This window comes from Alosa pseudoharengus, unplaced genomic scaffold, assembly GCF_046254945.1.
Source record: "Alosa pseudoharengus isolate Yale_2024_CS ecotype anadromous, Long Island Sound unplaced genomic scaffold, YU_APseudo_1.1 YU_APseudo_1.1_scf_11, whole genome shotgun sequence".
Taxonomy (NCBI): domain Eukaryota; kingdom Metazoa; phylum Chordata; class Actinopteri; order Clupeiformes; family Clupeidae; genus Alosa; species Alosa pseudoharengus.
The window spans coordinates 14,485,783-14,504,277 of record NW_027468576.1 but is presented as its reverse complement, the minus strand read 5'-3'; the positions used below and the strand labels follow the sequence as shown (position 1 = coordinate 14,504,277).

Sequence of the window (18,495 nt, the reverse complement as noted above, 5' to 3'; positions counted from 1 at the left end):
TCAACTACATCAATACAGGAAGGGTTCCTTGAATCTTATGTGAATACATCTGTATGTTGTCGTCTGCCTGTGTATTCATGTATGTAGTAGGAAAAATGCACCCCTTCAACCAAGAGGAAAAGATTGTTGTATAACACACACATACACACTCTCTCTCTCTCTCTCTCTCTCTCTCTCACACACACACACACACAAAGGCATACTCTTTAAATAATAACATAGTAAGGTGTATCATTTTCTCCGGCACTCAGGTCCTCGGTGCGTTAACTCACTGTACTGCATAGTGACACACACCCACAAACACACCACACTCTGTTAACTTTGTTTGGGATTTGGTAGACTGCTGTACAGGCTATGGAAGTTGTGTACAATTCTAAGATAGACTGAGTCTAGAAATGGTCGATGGGATAAAGTGTCCAGTCTCTCAGTATGCTTACAGCAAATGTTTGAAAGTAGAAAGTAGGCTATATTTGTATATTTATTGCAGGCGTGTGTGTATGTGTGTGTGTGTGTACACTCATTAATAAGACAGTTTAGAATTTTCTGCCTGATATTTGTTTTGCTCTAGAACATGAAAGCAACCTAAGATGCGCACAAGACATGGTTGGTCTTTGTACCCTTTCTTCCTCTCCAGATCAAAGCCGGGATGGCAGAGCGTTCAATAATGTGTGGACCATAAGAGGGAAGGGGCAGCGCCTCAAGTTTCCATCAGTTGTCTCTGTCTCCTACACTAAAAGAATATCTATTTAATTTGGCATGAAGTTGCACAACACTATTGGACATGAACATCAAGATATTTACGTGAAATATACCGACACGTTTAACATTAATAACTATTGCTGTTGAGGATTGTAAGTTGGCGTGCCATTCAGACGCGTAACATTGCGCAGCTATAGGTTTATACGGAAAGCACCGTGAACACCGGCCGCACCAACGAATCTCACCTGCCCCCTTCTCGCTCACATGTAAGGTGGGTGTGTTTAATATTCCAATACGCCGTACGTGTCTCCCTTCTCTTTTCAAGTGTCTGTTGAGAACCCCGCCCTTGTGGGGTGGGCACTTGAGGTAATATTAAATGAGTTTGGTTTATATTAGTGTACTTCTTCCACAGATGCGCTCAACTTCCACTTCCAAAGAAAGTGCACCGTGTAAGTCAAACACACTGAAGTTTTTCTCGCTAAAACAGGTGCAGTGACCAAAAACAAGGGGATAGAACCTAAACCAATGCATTAGAGGAGGATGAAACTACAGGTGTTTTCCGCAAGTCATTCCACTGAACCCTTGGCGGAATTCTGCAGTAAAGGCTCTCTACTACCCGTTGAAGAGGAGCTGGGCTCAGATGGGGACATCACTCCGAACAGCCCTCCCCAGGTGCCTGTTGCTGAGCCAGACGCGGCAAAAACGAACAAATCCTACACACGCCGCCCAAAGCCGCCCTACTCCTACATCGCACTCATTGCCATGGCAATCCGGGACTCATCCACCGGTCGCTTAACGCTCGCCGAAATCAATGACTACCTGATGAAAAAGTTCCCATTCTTTCGCGGGAGCTACACTGGCTGGCGAAACTCGGTGCGGCACAACTTGTCCCTCAACGACTGTTTCTTGAAGGTGCTGCGCGAACCCGCCCGTCCATGGGGAAAGGACAATTACTGGATGCTCAACCCACACAGTGAGTACACTTTTGCCGACGGGGTGTTCCGTCGGAGGCGGAAACGCATAGTCGGCAAGAAAAGAAGCCTTGATGACCCTGAGAGCCCCGAAAATGCCTGTGACCGAACCCACGCACGTGTGTCGGCTGCAGCAATGCGCAATGAGAGTAGGTTCACCGGCCCGTTCGCCATTGACAGCATCCTCAGCACTCCTGTTAAACAGAGTCGACGAGATGAAATCACACTGGACTGCAGATCCAGACTTGGCAACGGATTTCACTGGACTCAAGTGCAGCAACTGCCACATCTCATGACTTATCTCGCTCCCGGTGCCGCCTCTACCACAGATCCCCATATCGCTACCGACGCGGGCGGCATTGTGTGGTCAGACATGCCCGAAGTTCCGAGTGTCCTGGTGGCCTCGAACACGAGTATCAATTCTTCCCACATGACGTCAGAGGGATTCCCTCCGTCTGATTCCAGGATACAGGCGGCCGCCTGTCGCACCAACAGCCAGTTCTCATTCAGAATAGACTCCCTCTTATCTTAAGCTGAGTTTTCTGTCGAACGGGCATAATACATTTACTGAATTGTGACCTGGAAAGAACAAAAGTCTGTAATGGGTCTATGTGCAAATAGTTGTGGTATTTGTGTGAGTTGGGTTTGTGCATGAGCCTTCACGTTTGCGTGGTTTAATTTATTTTTTTGTTTGTCACAGGTTAAATAATATCATGTTACTGATTATTGAATCTATTAAAATTAAAATGGAAAATGTACTCTTTGTTATTAATCCATCATTCGTAATAAAAGACGCGGCCTATTTATAATCATTTCCCCCACTACAAACATCCTTTAAAAAAAAAAAAAGTTCAACTAATATATTTTAAGAGCAAGCATAGGCAAGGGCGTCGTAGTGGGGGGACAAGTGGGAATAAATTACCCGGGCCCCAAGTGGGGGGAGGGCCCCTAAGGAGTTGAATTTTATTTTCCTTAATAATAAATAATTTCCTTAATTTAAAGATCTTAATAAATGTTATTAACTAATATAGATGCAAATATTTCGGGTAAATGCATCAGTTGATTGATGTATTAAATTGTGTCCATGCCAACATTGTTTGAGGTCAGGCACCCTCTCCCTTGCACGAAATGGTTCAGTCCGCCTTCCCCTGCTAGGCGCATTTTTGAAGTAACGTTCATTCTGCCGAAGCGGCAATGCAGACGGTCAAGGTGTGAATATGTCTAAGTCTAAGAAAGCTAAATCCGGTTCCCAGAAAAGAAAAGAGAGGCAAGAAAGGGAGAAAAAAAGAAATGAGGGAAAACAAATGTTAACAGCCTTCTTTCCCAAGAAAGGTGAGCCCAATGTGAAAGCAATAGTTACAAATGAAATGAACTCCTGAAGGTTACAAAACACTTCAATACCACCGCGAATCCGCGATTATCAGTGCTAAAACAGCATTAACACAAAATTAGAAATAACATGATGCCTGATTTATAGCCTACCACAACATTTCAATAGCTTACTAATTCGAAAATTATTATGAGCTAATAGCTTAACTTAGGCTCAATGTTATATAGGTTCATGAGGAAAGGCTGTCAAATTAGTAGCAAAGCAAACTTGTGAAACGCATCACACTCAGTTAGCTATAGCTAGCTGTTCTCTCAGCCAAAAGTGTTCAATTTGTATAGATAGCTGTTCTCTCAGCCAAAAGTGTTTTCATTCATTTCATGTTCTAGCTTTTAAACATTCTTCAAATAAAACAGATATTCAGTGAAGTCTTGGGTAATAAGATTATGTTCTGTTATACAGTACATATAAGAGTTGTTAGATTAATTCAATGTGTGATTAGATAGTTAGTTGTGAACCTCATGCTTCATGCTTACAGCCGGTGGTTGGTTGGTTGGTTGGGGGGGCCCATGGCCACCACTTGTGCATAGGGCCCAGAATTTGGTGCTACGCCCCTGAGCATAGGCTACATTTACCGAGGGTTGTAATAATCCAGCAGCCTTAATTATGACCAAAATAATATATTTATCAATAGCCTATCTATCCTATGAATGTCGTTTCTTTATTAGTTGACTTTTTTTAATTAGTCAATTTCATAATATCCAAAATAGCAAACGATAGAAATGTGTCCAATAAATCTTACAAGATATCAAATGTTTAAGTAGCCTATTACTTTCTTCATCTTCTACAAAATAGACAAAGTATTTTGAATTGTGGAATCCAGGATGGGCTAATAGTTTTCAGCATCATATGAAAATTATTTTTCAGTTTTGCCATTTTAAGTGCAGAGAAAGTATTTGACATTTCCATTTCCTGGGTTCCCCTTGCACAGTAGTCAAATGGAATTCCAAATATGTCAGAGCTAGGTTATGTGGTTATGTGATTACTTTTTTCAATATTGATGACAGACATGTGTTATATGGCTAATGGATAATGTTTGCATAAAGAGGGTTTGTGAATACCTTATAACCCTTTTTATACATACAATTTTTTCTAACAATTAAGGAACACCTCTAATAGTTGTTAAATGAATGCTTCAGAGGCATGGACCACAAATAATTTTCCAGTCAAGTTAGTCACTGCTATGTACTTTAAAATGTTCACACAGAAATACATTTTCACCAAGAGCTCTTAGTTGCAGAGAAAATGACAGTTTAGCACAGGGGTGGGCCAACTATTTGAGTCAAGGGCCACATTGGGTTTTGAAAATTGGCCTGCGCCCCCCCCCTGCAAGATCTGCTGCAAAGGAGATGATAACATGATGTTATCTCTATTTAACATGTTTTGACATTGACATTGTAAACGTTCTCTAAGGAGAGTGAAAAGCAGTTTGCAGTAAAGCTAAGCAACGTCGTCTCTATCGCAGGAAAAAAACAGCGAGCAGCCTGATAACCAAATGAAATGCTCGAAAGGCTCCCAACACAGTTTGAGAGCGATTGTTAACTATTAATTAATAGGCAGATTCTACAGCACCCTTCAGACTACCCTGGAGGTACCACTATTGTCTTTGGGGGCAAATTAAATGAAAATGGAAAAGCTCATCTGATGCTTTAAGGACACCAATTTCTGTAAATTTGGTGTGTGTGTGTGTATTAGGAAGAAAACAGTACCAGTCCATTTAAATTCCTCTAAATTTTAATGTAAAAAAACATTTTTACATGATTACATAGTAGGAAATAAATCTCTATAGGTTTACAATACAGTAACTTCATTATTTTTGCAACACCTTCTTCTCTGCAACAATAAAATAAAAAATAGACTTTGTTAAATAATAAAAAGCGATTGAATCCTTCTTTTGGCTGTAGAAAACAGAAAGGAAAAAAACACACAAACACAGGAAGAAGGCATGAGAGGCCAGGAATGTGCGATAAGAATGTACACATGATGCAGGAATGCGCATGGAACGCTAATGAGTGCATGTGCAAAGGCAAAGCAAACGTAAATAAAAATGTTTAATTTAAAATAAAAAAATGACATTTCAAACATAAGGAGTGTTGGGTTTTTTGGATGGATAGTTTGTGTGTGTTAGATAGTGTTTCTCAGGCATTTGGGTTCTTTCTCATCAGCTCAATGTCAGCTTCCATCATCTCCTTGACGAGTTCCTGCAGAGTCACACAAACACACAACAAGTCATGACACCTGAATGGATGCAATAAAGATGGCTCCGTCAGGTAACAAGCGTGCTCATATATGCTTTACAAAAGAACACTGTCTCACCTCAAAGGACACCTTTGGCTTCCAGCCCAATATCCTCCCAGCCTTGGAGCAGTCCCCTTGTAGGTAGTCCTATGGAGAAAGACACACATAGAAGTCATGCATTTACCAAATATCTTCCATCACATATGACACATGAATCATTTCTTAATTATAAAAGCATTCTGCAACCACCATATATATAAAAATGTTTCAAGAGAAGGAATAGGTCAATGTTGTCACAATACCAAAATGATGACCAATTGATACCAATATACCACAGCATAAACCTTAAACTTAATAGTAATAAAAGTGATAGAAGACAACAAAACATGGAACATGGAACTTCAAATTATTTTCTGGAACTGATAACAGATATGCCTTTTATTACTGGATTTAAACATTCTTCTTAAAGTATCGATACCATACATGAGGAATCATAACATTTTTCATTTCAGGCTATTGCAATAATTTCTAACTTTCCAACTTTCTATAACATTTGCAAAACACACACACACACACACACTTACCACTTCAGTCGGTCTGTAGTACTTGGGGTCGACATGCACATGCACTACGCCCGTCTCCACACAGCGGCCAATCTCCTTCTCTCCCTCGCCCTCCCACCTGAGAGGCACAAAGGTGTCATCAGAGGTGTGTGTGTGTGTGTGTGTGTGTGTGTGTAGGTGTGTGTGTGTGTGTGTGTAGGTGTATGTGTGTGTGTGCGATGTAGAGAGAGATTGTGCGAGGGAGTGAGTGTTTGTTCATGCGTGTGATGTACTTACTGGATAGTTTTGCCTACGTGTTTAAAGGCTCGCTCAACAAACTCTCGTACGCTGTGCACTTCTCCTGTTGATATGACGAAGTCCTCCGGTGTCTCCTGTTGAAGCATCAGCCACATGGCCTAAGGGAGCAAGGCAGACAGATACAGCAACGTTTACATGGGCTTAGGTTTGCATGGGGTTTTGTCCATTAAATCAGCTAACATCAGTGTTTACGTTGCCTTGTGTCTGCTACGCTTGGTAAGCTGGTGTTAACAACTGGATGCTTTCGGCTCAGATGTTGAATCATGGTTGACGTGCTGTTGTGGTAGGCTAGTTCTGCTTTGCAGTGAACACACTGCACCTTGTCTTCTTTTGTAAGTTTGAATTTATCCCATAACTTTGGACATTCTCTGCCTTTTACGGACAGTTTCTTGGCTCTCCGGCATCTCGCCAACTTATTATGAAAGTGGTGTGCGCGTCAGTAATAACAGTCAGTGTGAAGCAATAATTAATGGGCAGCCGTGGCCTACTGGTTAGCGCTTTGGACTTGTAACCGGAGGGTTGCCGGTTCGAACCCCGACCAGTGAGCAAGGCACCTAACTGCTCACTGCTCCTCGAGCGCCGCTGTTGTAGCAGGTAGCTCACTGCGCCGGGATTAGTGTGTGCTTCACCTCACTGTGTGTTCACTGTGTGCTGAGTGTGTTTCACTAATTCACGGATTGGGATAAATACAGAGACCAAATTTCCCTCACAGGATCAAAAGAGTATATATACTTATACTTAATTCCTGAGCTGAGTAGGCCACATAACACAAGTGATTGGAATTAAACGAAGCTTCAAGGCAGAGAATTTTCAATCATTTTTTGTAATCAAATTATTCGAACTACTCGAGTAATCATTTCAGCCCTATGTTCCATATCAGTACTTATAGGAAGCATGTTTATCTGGTCCCTGAACCTGTAAAAACTCATGATAGATTGCTGAACTGCTTTTATCTACTGGAATATTCAGAAAATTAGATTCCTAATGAAATAAAGTGTTTAAAATGTGCATGTGCTGGAATGAAATAAAGTGTTTAAAATGTGCATGTGCTGGATGGTACCTCTACATAGTCTTTAGCATGCCCCCAGTCTCTCTTGGAGTCTAGGTTGCCCAGGCTCAGGGACTCAGCCAGACCCAGGTGGATCTTTGCCACTGCACGGCTGATCTTACGCGTCACAAAGTTTGCACCTGCAAACACACACACACACACAGAAACGGACAGACACACACACAAGTTTCACAGCTGAAGTTTCATATCAAAACAAAGGGAAGTAAAAACGTAATATTATCCCTTTCCATCCTGCAACTGATCTCACAACACAGCATAGTGGATTATTTCATACTCAATCGGTCATCCTAGTGCACATCAGTCATGCTAAAACCAGATATTTTAGCCAAAAACAACAGTGATGAATGCATTAACCCTAATAATGATCACTTCTTCATAGTTAAAACTCCCGTTTCCTTCAGTTTTACTGTTCTTAATGTTACAGCATCTTTTTGTACAGAACTCAACATTTAAACATATTACATTTCATGTTGATAAAATGCCCTTTTCATAAATCCATGTATAAGAAGTGTCATAACTTCCAGAGCAAAGTGTGTGTGTGTGAGTGTGTGTGTGTGTGTGTGTGTGTGTGTGTGTGTGCAACCTCACCTCTTCTTGGGCTCTCATGGTTAAAGAGGATTCCATTCACAGCGAAGAGGTCATAAGCCTCCCTGAAGTTCACCACTATCCAGTAAGCGTAGAGCTTTGCAGCACCTATCAGACATGAGGACAAGGACAAGAACAGCAATGGTAAGGCCACCATCTTCTTTCACCTGATTACTTTGTGAATGCTGCAAATATGTAAATGTACATGCACGTTTGTATGTTGTGCAATGTTGCATTCATTTGTGAGTGTGTGTGTGTGTGTGTGTTTGTGCACATCATGTCTCTGCCTAAGCTATCCTCAGTGTGCGACGCGTATAGGTCAGTTATGAGGTCTAAGAAGTCAATGCATCAGGCCTAAACACTTGCACCATAAACACTCATTAAAAACCTGATCCATTGACGACATGGACGACAGAATAGGCCATGTTTGCCTTGAGAATCTGTTGCTGGTATTTGTGCATGGGTGCCAGTGTGTGCGTTCATGCATGCCTCTGTGTGTGTGTGTGTGTGTGTGTGTGTGTGCGTGTGTGTGCGTGTGTGTGTGTGTGTGTGTGTGTGTGTGTGTGTGCGTGTGTGTGTGTAAGCATGGAGGTGTGGCAGTGGGTATGTGTGTGTGCATAAGCGTAAGCGTGAGTATGTGTGAGATCATGAGCATGTGAGAGAGTGAGTGTGTGGGTATGTGTGTGCAACGAATACATTGAATACATACAATGAATGTGTGTGTATGCAGTTATGTGTGTGTGTGTGGTTATATGTGTGTGTGTGTGTGTGTGTGTTGGGGGGGGGGGTATGTGTGTGCAACGAATACATTGAATACATACTTGTTTGTTTGTTTAATTTAAGGCCATTTCCGCAACTAAGGCTATTGGCCAGAGCACTGTGTGTTACAGAAACTTAAATATGTTTTTTAAAATCTATGCTAATAAGATATTCTAAAACCTTCAAAGGTGGGACCTTACTAAAAACATCCATTGAATACATACAATGAATGTGTGTGTATGCAGTTGTGTGTGTGTACCATAGGGTGATCTTGGGTAGAAGGGTGTGGTCTCTTTCTGGGGGATCTCCTGCACCTTGCCGTAGAGCTCACTGGTGGAGGCCTGGTAGAAGCGCACCGAGTGTGTGAGTCCACATGTCTTGACCGCGTCCAGCAGGCGCAGTGTCCCCACGCCGTCCACATCGGCTGTGTACTCCGCCAGGTCGAATGAGATCTGCACACACACACACATAAAGTAACGTTTACACCCAGTCACACACACACACACACATCAGTCCAGTATGTATATGTGTAGTAATGTACATACTGGGAGAGGGGTTATAGTATGCCATCTCTCCCGCACACGATGAGAATCTTCTATGATATACTTTATATATTGCTATGCGTGTAATGTTAGTTACTCTGCATAGGACTGCATGTGTCCATGAGTGTTTATAAGCCTGTGTAGGTCTACATGTGTCCATGATGGGTGCTTATGTATGGGTGTATGAATGTGGGTGCTAATGTTTCTAAGCCTGTGTAGGTCTACATGTGTCCATGATGGGTGCTTATGTATGGGTGTATGAATGTGGGTGCTAATGTTTCTAAGCCTGTGTAGGTCTACATGTGTCCATGATGGGTGCTTATGTATGGGTGTATGAATGTGGGTGCTAATGTTTCTAAGCCCGTGTAGGTCTACATGTGTCCATGAGCTCTTCTGAGCGAGTCCAGCTACCTTCACGTGGCTCTGGGCTCCGAGGTTGTAGATCTCTGTAGGCTTCACCTCGTTTATGATCTTTACCAAGCATGTGCTGTCTGTCAAATCTCCATAGTGTAATTTCATATCTGCAGGACATACACACACACACTCATTAATGGCTTTATATAAACATATCGCATACAACAGGGACAATTCATTTTAATGTAATGTAAAAAAAAATGTAATGTGATCTAGCATACAGGGTGTGTGCTGGGACTTCATGGATGCAGGATGTCTATACATACATGTAAGCTCATGCACACACAAAGACACACACACACACATATTCATGCACAACACAGACAGCCATTTGCTGAAATGGATGCCAGTCTAACTCCTCTGTGTGTGTGTGTGTGTGTGTGTGTGTGCGTGCGCATGGAAAGAACTGTGTGGCACTCACTTCCTTCTGTGTGTGTGCAGCGATCTTTGTAGAGGTGCTCGATGCGACCAGTGTTGAAGGAACTGGATCTGCGCAGAATACCATGGACCTACACACACAGACATACAGAGAGAGAAATAGAGAGAGAGAGTTAAAGTGAGTGAGTGAGTGAGAGAGAGAGAGAGACATTTCAATGACTGACCAGAACTGGAATATACTCAACCACAAAAGCTGCATTCAGATATTGAACTGGTATTGAGTTGATAGTGCCAGCTTATACAGACTGGGTGGTTGATGAGCCTCTGGACCCAGTTAAAGAGAAGGCCAGTTTTAAATGTGGCTGATACATCTTGCATATTTTTTGGAGAGTTTATCAGAGACATATTGGTAGCTAATGCACTCTACCAGTGTCTATGCCTGGTGCCATTATTTATCTATTGTATGATTTATGTACATTGTACTGTACTTATCATTGTCTGCTTTATGTCCTGTGCTGTATGTTGTCCATGGTAGCAAACTAGTTTCCCCTTTGGGGATTAATAAAGTTGATCTATCTATATTTATCTATCTATCTATCTATCTATCTGATACACTGTGAAGGCCATTCACATTCAGGTCATTGGAGTTAGTCACAATTGCAGGGACTAGCTGTAGAAAAAAAAATCTTTAATGTTTTTGTATAACTACTGTGAGTGTATACTTCTGATGTCACATACCTCATAGCCCTTCTCCAGCAGAAACTCTGCCAAGTAAGAGCCGTCCTGCAATAAGCCATTAAAAAGAGGGGTTAGTCAAATACAACTGAGGAGTCGGTCCAATACAACATCAGAGTCAAATACAACACAGGACAGGAGTTAAATACATGTTTGCTCTCCCCCTCTCGGTCACACCCACCCACCACACACATACCCTTACTGTTTAAACAGACAGACACACTTTCTCCTTGACACACACAATACGTTTCTCCTACACACACACCAAAAAGGATTCAATCTACACTAAGTTAGCCTACAAGTGGGGGAAGGCTACTTTCACTACTATCAGATTCAGTACATTACAGTTAAATACTAAACAGATCAGTAGCATGTGGTGAGGTCAGGACCAGGGAAGGCAGCGTGCATTCACAAATCCAAATTTATTTGTATTTCCCTGTTTGTACTAGTGGCCTATTTCCGCAACCACTCTAATGGTAGTTACTCCACATATGCATGAGGGCAGTTGGTTTGTTGTTTACCAGCAATTACAAAGAAAGTGGGTTTTAAAGTTTCCTATATCTTTGACAAAGTGCATCATCTTTTAGAACGACCCAATGTCTTTGCCATTCACATTACTCACAGGCTACAATCACCCACTTAGTTATGCTGATCACCGCCTGGATGGTTGTGCTAAGTGCGTTCGTAGCCTACTCATACCTAAACATGCCCACACCAAAAGCAGTGCCTTTCGTTCAGTTCAACTCAAGGAACTCAATACGCGTGGGCAAAGTCTGAACTCCACAACCATCAGCTTTTGGAAGTTTATGGACCTTTAAGACAAATACTATTACCATTACTTATCACATATACCTTGTGAATTGACATTAATTTTGCGCATTTAGGCGATTATATTATCTGGATTGTATAGTTCTCTCAATAGCCTATATTGTCACAGGGTAGGCAATGTAGTAGGCCTACAGCCATAGCTATCCTGACTGCATGCCATTGTCACCATGCAAAAACAATACTAGGCCTAAAACACATCCTATTCATCCCCCTATGGACTTTATTGAGTTTCCAGGGACTCTCAACTTCCCTTTTCCACAGTCAGGGGCTCACTGTTTTCCTGGGAACATAGAGTGACAGTGACATCTACCTACTACTTCTACTTGCAGCTCTACACTAGCTGTTCTCTGACCAGACACCAACAAGTTCATGGCAGGGCCAGTCTCAGGATTCAGGAATATACCTTTAATGGCCTATATCCTGGTCTGCAGTGTGTGTGTGTGTGTGTGTGTGCCAAACATTCCTTATCAGGGACGTCTGTCATTTATTTATTGAGATTTATAAGTTGTACTTCCTATAAATCTACCACCGTCTGTGCCCATGTAGCTCAACTTGTATGGTTGTAGGCCTACTGCACGATTGCTCTCGCCACATCATCTTTCCACAATTGATCCAGTACCATGTCACACAGGTTTGGCTCGAAATGTAGCCTACGGTGTGTTCGTGCGCAGGAGTGTCCCTCCCAACATCATTATACACGTCATGATGTTTTAACAATACACTGACGCGTTGCACCGGTTTTTCCGGCTGGCTCACCGATCAGCAGTCCCATCTCAAGTTCTTTTGAGGGGTGACGTGTCATCTTTTAATGTCCAGAGTTAGGATTTAAGCGGAATCCTTGACCCATTAGCGTTGCCAATAATAATACTTTTCTCTCTTTCTCGTTCTCTCTTTTCATATCACACATGCATGTAGGCTAAATCATTAACCGTTTCCTTTCACCTGCTCTAATTTATCTGTAAACAAAAACGGCTTTTGATTTTCGTGACTGTGTCACTACAATTAAAGTATCAGTAGAAGTGCAAGAGAGCACCCTCGTAGAGAGGATGAGTCGCATCTCTGCAGACAAAAGACGCTTACCTGTCCAGTGATGCCCGTGATGATGGCTACCCTTCTTGGTTTCGCTCCGTTAACGGCACCAGGCTCTGCACACTGGGCCATTTTCCCCTTTCTTGGATGATGTAGGTTGCCTGTTTCTTCAACTGTGATCTCTCGTGGGACTTGACACCGGCAAACAGGCAGAAACGCTAGTCACTCCTGTGGCCGTTTTGATCTTGAATGGTCGCATCAGAAACAAGTTGCACGGAAGTATAATAACCAGGAAGTGGGAGGAGAAACGTTAACAGCCAACAGGAAGTTAGTACAACTCTGACGCATTACGACACGCTCACTTTTCTTTCTGACCGGCGACTGAACTAGCCTACTACTACTTTTAATGTGCGACGCACTCAAACATTCACGTGAACAACAATGTAATTTTTAAAAGAAAATCAACTAAAGTAAATAATGCACAATTTTGTTTTATTTTCTTTAAAAAAAAATAAGGTGCTATATTGTAAAAACAGACAAGACAGCCACCCACGCACATCTTACATGAAGGAACATTCATTCGCAGTGGGCAAGGTTAGTCTATAATTTTCATACGCTCCTTATTCAAACCTCACCCACCTCCTACACAAATACTGCTGAGGCTGAGAATCTTCAGTAAGCCTAGCCTACGCTACACTCGCATAAAACACAGAGGAAACAGAGTTTATGTTTATTCAGTTTATTCAGTCACATCACAGCCTAGATAAAAACCCTCAAATGAAAAACGGAACCACAGCTTGATCAATAGGCATACAACTCAACTGAAACAGAGTCATTAAATGAAGCTCAAAAGAAAGAAAAAAAGAAACAAACTAAATCTATCTAAGACAACAGGAGACACAATCACCACTCGGACAGTGTTCAGTTTTGAGGCAGTGTGAGAGCCGTTTAGATGTAGCCTAGAAGGGCGTCAGGAGGAATAGGCTAATGGATATGGGATGTAGGACAAGGGCTGGAGGGGTAGGGATGGAGTAGCCTACTCTCCTTTTGACAAGCAGATGGAACTGCATAAATCAGACATTAGGTGCAACTTCATGGTTTTGAACTTGGGCTACTGTTGGAGAGTAGCCTAGACTAGAAAAGGTCGTTTGGATAAAAGCTTCAGCTAAATTACTAAATGTAAACATAAATGTAAAAACTACTAGAAACTAGAAGCAGGATTGTGTGTGTTGTACAAGAGCACAGTGGGAGGCAGGGGATAGGGGTTGTAGCCTAGGTCAGGGATTTGTCAAGAGTAGGATAGGAAGTGATCTTACTCTACTTTAAAACAATACACACGAAAAACCACACAATAAATTATAAGTGAATCATAGGTAGTGGACTGTTGATTATTTGGCCTTCACAGAAGGTGAGATTGCATTATAATTGTCTGATAATACAGTAAACATTAGCATATATGTGTGTGTGTGTGTGTGTGTGTGTGCGCGCACACACATTACATGTATGTCTGTGACTTTCCATTCTGTCTGAACTCATAGGCCTACTGTGCATGATTTGGTATTAAGTGTACCAGAATTAGTACTCAATACTGTCAGTGTTAATTATAGTAGTAAATTATCATCTATGCATTTCAAGTTTTTTTCAAGGATACAGTAATTGGTATTATATTATAGCAGATTTCTAACAGATATAAACTAGATAGATTTGGCAAGTGCAGCTATTTTCTTTTAAAAGTGCAGATCTGAATAAGTGAATATCACAACACTTTCTTCTTGCAACACACCAAGTTTGTTCAAAAGAATTGGAGCATTATGAGAAGATAAAAGATATTCTCTTCTTGAAAATTCTAACAGATGCATGTAGTGGCTAAATATCTGCGCTTTGAATACCCATTTTGCATGCTCTTCACAAAATATCCAGTTTGGTGTGGGTCAGTTTGTAAATCTGTAAATAAAGAGGAAAACCAAAAAGTGGGAAGTGTAAGACTGAAGGTCTCAAACAAGTGTCTGTGTGTGTGTGTGTGTGTGTGTGTGTGTGTGTGTGTGTGTGTGTGTGTGTGTGTGTGAGTGAGTGAGTGAGTGAGTGAGTGAGTGAGTAAGTGAGTGTGTGTGTGTGCAAGCATGGAGGTGTGGCAGTGGGTATGTGTATGTGTGAGAGTATGACCATGTGAGAGAGTGAGCGTGTGGGTATGTGTGTGCAATGAATACATTCTGTGTATGTGACAGCAGGCATCATAGTGATTGGTCCTGGTTTGTGCCATGACCTTAAGAGGTCAGTGTTTCATTCTGCAAGAGAAGAGCACACACACACACACGCACACACACAGTTAGAGTGCAGAGAAATATATTTTCTTGTCAACCAACAACTACCCAACCCTAACCTAACAATCAACCAAAAAGTCTTCAAGCTGGGTGATTGTGTGTATGTGTGTGTGGGTCAGAGGCAGAGGTTTCGTTTTCCGGATATTTTGATGATATGCCAGTCAAATATCCTATTATCGATTCTTAATTAGTTAAGTTGAGACAGGCTATGTAGTTTAAAGAATGATAATCAGGTTGTATAGAATGCAACATGTTCATTAGCCCAACTTAAACATGCTTAACTAGTGTCTAGGGATGCACAATATTGAATTTTAGCTGATATCCGATATGCCAATATTTACAAGCTCATTTTGGCCGATTGCCGATGCCGATTATACATCTCTAATTTTGATTAATTGAAAAGTCTCTCCTGTAGCCTAGGCTACTACAATTAACCTGTTATTATGATAGTGTAGGCTACTTGCTGTCGATACGGAACATTAAACATTTTTCTTTGATTCAACCCTGTATCATTTTAGAAATAGACATTCACTCATGAAAAATAATTAAATTATTTCAAACATGGCACATTTATTAAGTAGCCTAATATTTTCACATGTAAATGTCATACTTGAACAGTAGCCTACAAGACAGTTCCCAAGAATATGACACATTGTTCTCAAATGAACAGAAATGCAGCTGTAACCCTGTAAACTTAAAATGAAACTTCATGAAACTCACGTTAGCTTTCTAATGTTAGCTAACATTACACACTTTAGAAACTGATTGCCATTGTACACAAAAGCTTAGCAATGCGTCGTCACGGTTTTAGCTGGTGCCGTTTTTTCTGGCTTAGGCTTGTGCTTTGTAGAGTTCAGGATGATGGCTCTTAAGATGTGAAATTAAATTGGTAAGGTTAAAAGAGTATCGTTTTACCCCTCCTCGCATCACTGGTACTTTACAAGCACTGCAAATAGCAATTTTGTTATCAGTTTCTGGAAATTGGAAATACTGCCACACAGCCAACATGTTGAAGTATGTTGTTGGCGCTCATAGTAACATAAACATTTGCTTCGCGTGCGCATAATTAACAGGTCACCTTATCGGTCACCTTATCGGCCAGGCACATCGGCAGAAATGTCCATATTGGCCGATGCCGATAATTAAGTTATGAAGCTTTTATCTGCAGATACCAATGTCGGGCGGATATCATCGTGCATCCCTACTTGTGTCAATTTAAAGATCTAACCAGTCTCTATGCTGTTTTCATGGACAGCAAGAATCTGCTTCGTTCGTTGTTTTAAATAGGCTACGTTGTTTGTTGCTGCTACCCACGTTATCTCCAGTGGTTCAACAGTTTCACTTGCGCAGATGCGCACACACATTGAATGAGCGCTCACACCACCACCACCTAATGCTATGTAAGGGATAATGTATAGAACGCCGGTCCTTATCTTAAAATAAGTCCTGACAGGGCGAAAAAGGTCTTGTTTCATCCTGAAGGGACTTATTTTTGTAAATTCAGCATATGTGTGTTGTTTAATAACTTTCAAACGGTAGAGTCTGTTCCTTTAAAACAGTGGTCCCCAAACTACGGCCCGCAGGCCACCTCATTTTGGGTGGCCCTCCAAAACATGTCCGTGGTATATAGCATCCGGCCCGCACGGGAGTACGACATCGTCAAACTATAACCTCCGTAATTTCCCCCATTCATTAAGTCTTAACAGTACACATGTAATACTCTTTTTGTCCACTGGTGGTTGTTTTGGCGCTGTTTCGCGTTTGCCATTGAAAACGGAATGAAATGTAGGTCTACCTGCAAACAATGTAAAAAGCCTATGCTGACTGCATCAGTGCTCAAAGTATTCTAAAGGTTTATCAATAAATTGTTAATAACTAACTAACTTCTATTCAAGTCATATTTATGGAACTTTCTGGTATAATTTATATTTTTTATTCACTCGTTTAAATGTTCACAGATTTCACAAAGTTCTCATCAGGTAAGTGAAAGTTCATTTCAGATGTTTCAGCCACCACTTCATAAAACTCTTATAGTTTGAGAACTTTTATTTGTAGGATATTGCTTGTTCACAACTTGAGCTGTGTATGCAAAGACACAGATTTTAGAGTTCAAAATATACTTTTGGGACTCCCTGTTAATACTTTTGGGAAAGTCTTTTTATTAGTATTATTTCATTTGAGCTACATTTTACACTGATATGGCATGATGGAAATATAAACACAGCTAACAATGGTATTAAATTGCAATAGCCTAGATTAAATGTAATGGAATATTCAACTAAGGTAGACTGCTGTTGTTCACAGCACTAAGCTATTTATGGTTACTGATATACTCTGAGTCTCTGGCCCTCTCTTAGAGCCAGGCATAGTGAGCTGGCCCTCGGAAGAAAAAGTTTGGTGACCACTGCTTTAAAACATAGCCAAAGGACGTATTCTTGCTTTAGTAGCCTATAGGCCTACATTTTAGGCTTATTCTAAAATTCAGATTGTGTTAGGGGGACGGGATTATTATAGCCTGGAAAGTCCAGACCCTGGTAATCTAGAAAGATTAAGGGTCTGGCCACGAACAATGTAATGGCCCAACTCGAGGGGCGGCACCAAGCATGCATTTGAAAATCTCACTGCACGCAATTGGATAACACTAGACCAATGTTTACTCTGAATGATTCCAGACTTCGACGCAATGGATAACATTACGATTAATGTTTCCAACGTTGCAGCGCTGTCGTCATCAGTTTAGCTCGACTCTGGCCCGCCTATATCAGATACGATTTGATTGGTTCCATGGGATGCAAGGGGTAAAAGTAACGTGCATCATTGTTCATCGCCACAGTTCTCTTGCGAGAACTCTGGATTTCCAGGTTAGGATTATAAGCCAATTTCAATCAAACAATTTGACAGGAGAGATTTAATTTTGTCGGACATTTAATTTTTTTTTTCGGCCAATGTCCGGCAATTACCAGACAACGGAAACCGTCTGTGTGTGTGTGTTGTGTTTCACCTGCTTAGCTTTCAGGGGCTGGTGGTGGAGGTGTGTCTTTGGACAAATCCAGTTGCTTTTGCTGAAAGAGAAACCAGGTGAATCAGGTGTGTTTCTGGGGGCAGGGACATGTCCAAAACCTGTTGTGTGAGTAGAATGGGTAACTCTGTTGTAGTGTGTCTCACCCTCTCATACAGACGGTAATGAAGTCCACGGTCTGAGAGCCAGGGGTGCTTAAGAGACTGAGACGCACTCATCCTCCAGCTACAAAACACAAATCTTTGTGTGTGAAACACATCTACACACACAGACACACACAAACATACAAACACACATCCATACACATACCATACATATATACAGGTGCTGGTCATATAATTAGAATATCATCAAAAAATTGATTTATGTCAGTAATTCCATTCAAAAAGTGAAACTTGTATAATGTATACATTCATTCCACACAGACTGGTAGATTTCAAGTGTTTATTTCTTTTAATTTTGATGATTATAACTGACAACTAATGAAAACCTCAAATTCAGTATCTCAGAAAATTAGAATAATGTGAAAAGGTTCTGTGTGTAATGAATGAATATAATATACAAGTTTCACTTTTTGAATGGAATTACTAACATAAATCAACTTTTTGATGATATTCTAATTATATGACCAGCACCTGTATACACACACACACATACACAC

At 41.2% G+C, this 18,495-nt stretch overlaps 3 protein-coding genes across 3 annotated transcripts in view; 1 reads left to right on the top strand and 2 right to left on the bottom strand.

The window, feature by feature from the left end:
• The first annotated feature begins 1,158 nt into the window (after positions 1–1,158).
• On the top strand, positions 1,159–2,202 carry LOC143117506 (forkhead box protein Q1-like). The gene has a single exon (XM_076279254.1). It carries the CDS (start codon positions 1,240–1,242, stop codon positions 2,200–2,202), a length of 963 nt encoding a protein of 320 aa, XP_076135369.1. The 5' UTR covers positions 1,159–1,239.
• A 2,571-nt stretch (positions 2,203–4,773) lies between these two features.
• gmds (GDP-mannose 4,6-dehydratase) lies at positions 4,774–12,773 on the bottom strand. The gene is made up of 11 exons (XM_076278082.1): positions 12,546–12,773; positions 10,641–10,685; positions 9,946–10,033; positions 9,522–9,631; positions 8,828–9,020; positions 7,813–7,917; positions 7,216–7,343; positions 6,135–6,253; positions 5,880–5,976; positions 5,374–5,442; positions 4,774–5,258 (listed from the first exon to the last, which is right to left on the bottom strand). The coding sequence occupies exons 1-11, from the start codon at positions 12,624–12,626 to the stop codon at positions 5,196–5,198; spliced, it is 1,098 nt and encodes a 365-aa protein (XP_076134197.1). The 5' UTR covers positions 12,627–12,773; the 3' UTR covers positions 4,774–5,195.
• Positions 12,774–17,820: 5,047 nt separating this feature from the next.
• LOC143117505 (uncharacterized) overlaps positions 17,821–18,495 on the bottom strand; it is an 8,236-nt gene continuing 7,561 nt past the window's right edge. The window contains exons 11-12 of the mRNA XM_076279253.1: positions 17,981–18,059; positions 17,821–17,877 (exon numbers count right to left, since the gene is read on the bottom strand). Of these exons, the coding sequence (XP_076135368.1) occupies positions 17,821–17,877; positions 17,981–18,059 (136 nt within the window). The remainder of the gene's footprint in view (positions 17,878–17,980; positions 18,060–18,495) is intronic.

Coding starts and splice junctions, on each gene's coding strand:
- LOC143117506 (XM_076279254.1), top strand. CDS start 1,240: ATGAAACTACAGGTGTTTTCCGCAAGTCATTCCACTGAACCCTTGGCG.
- gmds (XM_076278082.1), bottom strand. CDS start 12,626: ATGGCCCAGTGTGCAGAGCCTGGTGCCGTTAACGGAGCGAAACCAAGA. Junction 7,344..7,812: donor CCATGAGAGCCCAAGAAGAG/GTGAGGTTGCAC, acceptor GTGTGTTTGCAG/GTGCAAACTTTGTGACGCGT. Junction 6,254..7,215: donor ATGCTAAAGACTATGTAGAG/GTACCATCCAGC, acceptor TTGCTCCCTTAG/GCCATGTGGCTGATGCTTCA.